The sequence below is a fragment of the Nerophis lumbriciformis genome, linkage group LG16 (genome assembly GCF_033978685.3).
Source record: "Nerophis lumbriciformis linkage group LG16, RoL_Nlum_v2.1, whole genome shotgun sequence".
NCBI lineage: Eukaryota > Metazoa > Chordata > Actinopteri > Syngnathiformes > Syngnathidae > Nerophis > Nerophis lumbriciformis.
In genome coordinates this window covers 155,001-163,536 of record NC_084563.2, presented here as the reverse complement: position 1 = coordinate 163,536, position 8,536 = coordinate 155,001, and the positions used below count along the sequence as shown (strand labels likewise).

Here is an 8,536-nt window from a genome sequence, read left to right as displayed (position 1 = left end):
GGTGAGAAATGTACTTTTACACTCCAGACAACAGAAATACTAACAACTTTTAAGTTCTATTCATGTGTCATGGTCTTCCTTTGCCCACTTGTACACACTAGTAAAACTGTAGGTACTTGTACTTCTCTACATACTGTAGGTACTTGTACTTCTCTACATATTGTAGGTACTTGTACTTCTCTACATATTGTAGGTACTTGTACTTATCTACATACTGTAGGTACTTGTACTTCTCTACATACTGTAGGTACTTGTACTTCTCTACATACTGTAGGTACTTGTACTTCTCTACATACTGTAGGTACTTGTACTTCTCTACATACTGTAGGTACTTGTACTTCTCCACATACTGTAGGTACTTGTACTTTTCCACAAATTGTAGGTACTTGTACTTCTCCACATACTGTAGGTACTTGTACTTCTCTACATACTGTAGGTACTTGTACTTCTCCACATATTGTAGGTACTTGTACTTCTCCACATACTGTAGGTACTTGTACCTCTCTACATATTGTAGGTATTTGTACTTCTCCACATATTGTAGGTACTTGTACTTTTCCACAAATTGTAGGTACTTGTACTTCTCCACATACTGTAGGTACTTGTACTTCTCTACATACTGTAGGTACTTGTACTTCTCTACATACTGTAGGTACTTGTACTTCTCCACATATTGTAGGTACTTGTACTTTTCCACAAATTGTAGGTACTTGTACTTCTCCACATATTGTAGGTACTTGTACTTCTCCACATACTGTAGGTACTTGTACTTCTCTACATATTGTAGGTATTTGTACTTCTCCACATATTGTAGGTACTTGTACTTTTCCACATACTGTAGGTACTTGTACTTCTCTACATACTGTAGGTACTTGTACTTATCTACATACTGTAGGTACTTGTACTTCTACTACGTGTGTGTTTATACCAAGGTTTAGAAAGTATACGTGTGTGCTGTTCCAAGGTTTAGGAAGTATACGAGTGTGTTGTTCCAAGGTTTAGGAAGTATACGTGTGTGTTGTTCCAAGGTTTAGGAAGTATACGTGTGTGTTGTTCCAAGGTTTAGGAAATATATGTGTGTGCTGTTCCAAGGTTTAGGAAGTATACGTGTGTGTTGTTCCAAGGTTTAGGAAGTATACGTGTGTGTTGTTCCAAGGTTTAGGAAGTATACGTGTGTGTTGTTCCAATTTTGGCCTTAATTCCCACTTCTCACCTTGTCTAAGCCGCCGCCCACAAATGAGAGTTGTGAGGTTCCTCAGCCTACTTGACACTTTTAGCACCAGAAATAAAACCCACAATGGATCCATTTAAATATTCTTAAGCACTCACAGAAAATATAAACACACAAATAAGAACACAAAGATCCCATAGGGACAAAATGTCGTTTTTTTCCTTTTGTGAGCATCCAGGTAAGAATCCAAGGCAGCACCAAGGTCGAGAGTAATGCACCAAGGTCGAGAGTAATGCAACAAAAAAGTGGCTTTTTTTCCAAAAATAAATATGACTTCTTAACAAAGCTGCTGGGGAATATTTGGGGGTGTGGCCTATCACTTATTCCCCTCCTCTGATTGGTCCTGATGCACTGAAGTGTGAAGGAGGACCGAAGAAGATTTGCTAAAGCGTGACTAAAAGAAAAGTGCATCCCTTGAATGAAATATATTAAATTAGGCTGTAGGCACGTTGCATATCAGCTCACAAAACTGGACTTGTGGAAACAGTTGTTCTGGCACGTTCCCCCTTCAAGATATGGGAGACGGCGCGGGAAGAGGCAGACTTTGTGTTTCCCAGGAAGGAAGCGGCCTTTGCTTCCAGATGGAGACTTTGGTCATGCAAGTCTGATTAGATCCAAGATGGTTGTGCCGAGTGCAGTTCAGTCTCTGTCCTGGCGACAACAACAGACTATAGCGGAGTCTCTTTTTTGTAGTTGAACCCGGGGTCGGATCCTTCCAGCTGCAGTTTGAGGGCTTGTTTCAGACTTAGCTCCGTTTCACCCACAGGGTAGCTCTCCAGGACGTCCTGGTGGCCCCTGTTTTGCGCCGTTCGGGGAACCGACACCCTGCCCAGGAACACCTGATTACCTTGTAGATGATAGTTGGGGTTGGTCATGATGCCGTTCCTCTTCTTCTCAGCCAAGCTCTGCTGCTGGATGAAGAGCTGGTCCTGGTTGTGTCCCTGCTCCTGCTGGATGGATCCGCCAATAAAGATCTTGCAATTAGGATCCTTCACCGCAATGTTGGCCACGGATTTATTGAGAGCCACCCTTTGGTCAAACTGGGTCATCTCGTACTCAAGAACCTGACCTTGGTTGGAGCCGCCATTCTTCGTTTTTTTCTTGTCCGCCGCTGTTTTTTCACTGTTATTCGTTCCATTTCCGATCTTGGTTCCCTTTGACGACTTGAGACCGGGTTTCAGCAGCGACCAGTCAAAGTCGCCGGATGGCGATGGAGGCTGCTGGCTGCTGGATTTTGTGGTGGAGGACGGGGAGACCATGGACTGTCTGCTGCGGGTGCGAGGCAGCGAGTGTTGTTGGATTTGTTCTGTGAATGTCAAAGCGTGGAAGCTGTCGATGGGCACGGTCTGAGCCGTGGCTGTGGACGAGGTGGTTCTCAGGGAAGAGTTTTTTGAGCTCTTGAGCGAATTATTTGACAGCGAGGATTTCTGTCTGTCTACGGTGGAATCGGGGGATTCCGATGGGGAACTGAACGCATGGACAGGTCCATTGGGTAGACCACGTCCAGCTGACTGCACATCTCCTGCGCCGGTGCTGCCAGAACTGCTTGATTTGATGGTGAGGGACTGCATTTTAACGGTCACAGACATTTTGTCATCCATGGTGTGCACTGGAGATGGATTGCTGCCGTTTAGAGTTGACGCTCCATACTTTTCCAAAAGTTTGATAATGGTGGAGTGGCCGCCTTTTGCCGCCACTCTCATAGCCGTACGCCCAAACTGGTCAGCGTGGTTTGGGTCAGCACCGTTTTCAAGGAGTATTTGCACGACGTCAATGTGACCCTCTTGGGCTGCGATGCCCAAGGCCGTCGCTCCCTGGTTGCACGTGTGGTCCACACGTGTGCCGTTGTCAATCAAAAACTGCACAACTTTGGTGTGGCCTTGCCAGGCCGCAGACTGGAGGGCAGAGCGCTTCTCATTGTCGCTAGAATTCACGTCAGCATGGTAGTTGATCAGCAGCCTCACCATTTCAACATGCCCTTGCCAGCAGGACACGTGGAGGGCGGTTCTTCCCTCAGTGTCGCAGGCTTCCACGTTTGCTCCATTTTCCAGGAAATACTCTGCCATCGCTAGCTGGTTTTCAAGTGCCAATATGTAAAGCGTCGGGCGTCCGTCTGCGTCTTTGAAGTCTATGTCCGCACCGTGGCTCAGCAGCAGTTCAACAATGTCCCTGTGGCCTTCCAGCGCAGCCACCCTGAGAGCGTTCCTGCCGTCGTATCCACGCTGGTCAATGCACGACTTGTTGTCCAGGAGAATTTGCACGCAGTCATAATGTCCCTCTTGTGCAGAAAGTATCAGCTGTATTCTGCCATCATTGTCCACCTCCACGCAACGGGCACCTTGTTCAATGAGGGCTTCACACACTTGGCGGTGGCCTTCGAATGACGCCATGTGCAGCGGAGTCCAGCCTGCGTCGTCTCGGTGGTTCTCATCCAGACCTCTGTCCAGCAGAGTTCTGACCACCTCCACGTTACCCTGAGCAGAGGCAATGCTCAGCACTGTCCGTCCCTCGCTGTCAATGCTGTCGACAGCAGCACCCCAAAACAGCAACGTGTTCACGACGGATGCGTGGCCCATGGACGCCGCTGCGAGGAGGGGGGTGCGTCCGTTGTTGTCCGTGTGATCCACGTCGGCTCCACCTTCCAGAAGTAGATCAACTACATCGACGTGTCCTTCGTAGCCGGCCACGAGGAGGGGGGTCATGCAGTCTTTGTCACAGTGGTCTACCTCGGCTCCCCTGTCAATGAGAAGGCTAACAACAGAGGCGTGGCCTTTGCTAGCGGGGACACAGAGAGCTGCGACTGAGAGGGCGGTCCTACCGTCCACATCTTCATGATTGACCTCCGCCCCGTGGTCCAAGAGATGCTCCACTATCTCTCTGTGTCCCATGTAAGCAGCGGCAATAAGAGCTGTTCTTCCTTCATTGTCGGCCTTGTTGACCTCGGCCCCGTGTTGAAGAAGGTTCAACACGATGTCTTCGTGACCTCCCCAAGCCGCCGCTCTCAAGGCCGTCCTTCCGTCGGCATCGGCACAGTCCACTTTGGCGCCAGCGTAAAGCAGAGCAGAAACAACCTCTGAGTGTCCTCCCCAGGCTGCTGATCGTAGTGCCGTCCACCCATCGTGATCCGTGTGGTTTATGTTGGCCTCGCAGCCAATGAGACAGTTGACCACCTTGGTGTGGCCCTGTCGGGCGGCGAGGGTAAGTGCGGTCTGTCCGTGGTTGTCCTCCAGCTCCATGTTTGCTCCTCGAGAGATGAGTAAGTTGACCACGTCGAGATTGCCGCTATAGGCTGCGTTGGAGAGAAGAGTTCTACTGCTGGAGTCGCACTGGTTCACAGAGGCCCCGTTGTCGAGTAATGTCCGTATTGAGTCTTCTCTCTCCAGAGCCTGTTGCACGATACACGAGGAGTGGTCATCTTCACTGTTGATGTGAGCTCCAGCTTTCACCAGAAGTTGCAAGACCTCCTGCTCTCTTGGTATCGAAGTGGTCAAAGAGTCTTTTGCTGGTGTCCCATTCCAGACCATCCAAAGAGCCAGATTTGACGGCTCCATCTGCAAATTGGAGTTGATAAGGTGAAGTGCAAACTCCTGCACTTCATGTGGTTTAAGCTGCTTTGCTCGGCAGGTGGAACTCATAGCCAACATTCTGTGTCCCTCTGCGGCGTTGCACAGGTACTTTTGTGTGCAATGCTTCACGTCCAGAAGCCACTCTGCAAAACTGTAGTGGAAAAGGATTTTAGTACTTCCAAAACCATCCACCAACAACTTGGAGAGAATGTCCATCTTTTTTTGAAACTCCTCCATTGTCAGTGTCATGTTTTTGGTCCAAACTGCGTGGTACAGTTCCTTGACCTTGAGGGGCCTGCAAGTGGCCAAGATGACGTTTAGGATGGGCTGGACTTTGGCAAACTGTTTCCTGACAAAAAGTCTCTGGCAGAGCCAAAGGTAGAGGCCATTGAGCGTGCCGGGGATGTCACGGATCTCGCGCAACATGATGAAGTTCTCCACCACGCCGTCCAGTACTCGCTCCAGGTACAGGAAGCATCCGCTGCTCTTAATGTGGAGTTGGTTGAGCATCTCCGCCGTCTCCTTGGTGAGGTGTTGCCTCAGGGCTTCCTCCTGGTCCAGGCGGTGGAGGATGTACTGCTGCACATCCTTGACGATGTAGGCCTTACGCAGATCATCCAGGCTGATCTTTCGGAATCCTAGGGAGAGAAAAGTACACCAAGATGAGTGATGAATCCAAAGGTATTAAACCATTTCCCTTCTTTTCTCGGATTGACTATTTCCAAGCTGACGTTAAAAACCGTACCGTGTATTTACAGCCATTGATTTTGTACTTCTGGAGAATTAGGTTCATCTAATCTAGGGTTTCCTAAGGTGCAGGAAATCTGACTCAAAGGCTTCCTTTCAGAGGAAATGAGAGTTTGCTTTGAAGTCAGGCAACAAGCAAAGGACTGAGGACTGGCACCACGCTCGTACTGAGAGCTTGCAACTTAAGTGAACGTGTGATTAACAAGAACAAGTCTCCCCAAAACAAAAACCCTGCCAACAGATACAGACTTTGATGGACTACAAACCCACAGAGGGTAAGAGAGGTGGTGTGGTATGAAAACCTTATTTTTGCTACACACGTGGCTGGTTCAGTGCCAAGGTTCAGAGCATGACATGTTGGGAAGCAAAGCGGAGGCCTGGGGTTGACAAGAAGGGAAACGTCGCATCAGGCCATTGCCTCACTAATGGTGCACAGAGTGCTTCTGATAAACGCCGTCTCCTGGAAGAGATTGGAGTCTTAATGCGCGTCTTTTGGAACACTTTCCTTCTGGAGACACAAGAGCTCCGTGATGGCTTTTCCAAATGAGCGTGAAATGAAATTGTTGCCTGCTAAACAAACGTGTGTGTGATGGTTGCAGTCAGCCTTTGCTGCATCCGTTTACAATCCTTACAGTTTTAGATAACACTGCAACCGGAAGACACGTCACTTACAGTTTTAGATAACACTGCGACCGGAAGACACGTCACTTACAGTTTTAGATAACACTGCGACCGGAAGACACGTCACTTACAGTTTTAGATAACACTGCGACCGGAAGACACGTCACTTACAGTTTTAGACAACACTGCGACCGGAAGACACGTCACTTACAGTTTTAGATAACACTGCGACCGGAAGACACGTCACTTACAGTTTTAGACAACACTGCGACCGGAAGACACGTCACTTACAGTTTTAGATAACACTGCGACCGGAAGACACGTCACTTACAGTTTTAGATAACACTGCGACCGGAAGACACGTCACTTACAGTTTTAGATAACACTGCGACCGGAAGACACGTCACTTACAGTTTTAGATAACACTGCGACCGGAAGACACGTCACTTACAGTTTTAGATAACACTGCGACCGGAAGACACGTCACTTACAGTTTTAGATAACACTGCGACCGGAAGACACGTCACTTACAGTTTTAGATAACACTGCGACCGGAAGACACGTCACTTACAGTTTTAGATAACACTGCGACCGGAAGACACGTCACTTACAGTTTTAGATAACACTGCGACCGGAAGACACGTCACTTACAGTTTTAGATAACACTGCGACCGGAAGACACGTCACTTACAGTTTTAGATAACACTGCGACCGGAAGACACGTCACTTACAGTTTTAGATAACACTGCGACCGGAAGACACGTCACTTACAGTTTTAGATAACACTGCGACCGGAAGACACGTCACTTACAGTTTTAGATAACACTGCGACCGGAAGACACGTCACTTACAGTTTTAGATAACACTGCGACCGGAAGACACGTCACTTACAGTTTTAGATAACACTGCGACCGGAAGACACGTCACTTACAGTTTTAGATAACACTGCGACCGGAAGACACGTCACTTACAGTTTTAGATAACACTGCGACCGGAAGACACGTCACTTACAGTTTTAGATAACACTGCGACCGGAAGACACGTCACTTACAGTTTTAGATAACACTGCGACCGGAAGACACGTCACTTACAGTTTTAGATAACACTGCGACCGGAAGACACGTCACTTACAGTTTTAGATAACACTGCGACCGGAAGACACGTCACTTACAGTTTTAGATAACACTGCGACCGGAAGACACGTCACTTACAGTTTTAGATAACACTGCGACCGGAAGACACGTCACTTACAGTTTTAGATAACACTGCGACCGGAAGACACGTCACTTACAGTTTTAGATAACACTGCGACCGGAAGACACGTCACTTACAGTTTTAGATAACACTGCGACCGGAAGACACGTCACTTACAGTTTTAGATAACACTGCGACCGGAAGACACGTCACTTACAGTTTTAGATAACACTGCGACCGGAAGACACGTCACTTACAGTTTTAGATAACACTGCGACCGGAAGACACGTCACTTACAGTTTTAGATAACACTGCGACCGGAAGACACGTCACTTACAGTTTTAGATAACACTGCGACCGGAAGACACGTCACTTACAGTTTTAGATAACACTGCGACCGGAAGACACGTCACTTACAGTTTTAGATAACACTGCGACCGGAAGACACGTCACTTACAGTTTTAGACAACACTGCGACCGGAAGACACGTCACTTACAGTTTTAGACAACACTGCGACCGGAAGACACGTCACTTACAGTTTTAGACAACACTGCGACCGGAAGACACGTCACTTACAGTTTTAGATAACACTGCGACCGGAAGACACGTCACTTACAGTTTTAGATAACACTGCGACCGGAAGACACGTCACTTACAGTTTTAGATAACACTGCGACCGGAAGACACGTCACTTACAGTTTTAGATAACACTGCGACCGGAAGACACGTCACTTACAGTTTTAGATAACACTGCGACCGGAAGACACGTCACTTACAGTTTTAGATAACACTGCGACCGGAAGACACGTCACTTACAGTTTTAGATAACACTGCGACCGGAAGACACGTCACTTACAGTTTTAGATAACACTGCGACCGGAAGACACGTCACTTACAGTTTTAGATAACACTGCGACCGGAAGACACGTCACTTACAGTTTTAGATAACACTGCGACCGGAAGACACGTCACTTACAGTTTTAGATAACACTGCGACCGGAAGACACGTCACTTACAGTTTTAGACAACACTGCGACCGGAAGACACGTCACTTACAGTTTTAGATAACACTGCGACCGGAAGACACGTCACTTACAGTTTTAGATAACACTGCGACCGGAAGACACGTCACTTACAGTTTTAGATAACACTGCGACCGGAAGACACGTCACTTAC

The 8,536-nt window shown here is 47.7% G+C and overlaps 1 protein-coding gene across 1 annotated transcript in view; it reads right to left on the bottom strand.

The window, feature by feature from the left end:
- Positions 1-903: 903 nt before the first annotated feature.
- Positions 904-8,536, bottom strand: part of ankrd50 (ankyrin repeat domain 50) — a 73,513-nt gene continuing 65,880 nt past the window's right edge. Inside the window, exon 4 of the mRNA XM_061976502.2 lies at positions 904-5,435. Within this exon, the coding sequence (XP_061832486.1) occupies positions 1,900-5,435 (3,536 nt within the window). The 3' untranslated portion in view covers positions 904-1,899. The remainder of the gene's footprint in view (positions 5,436-8,536) is intronic.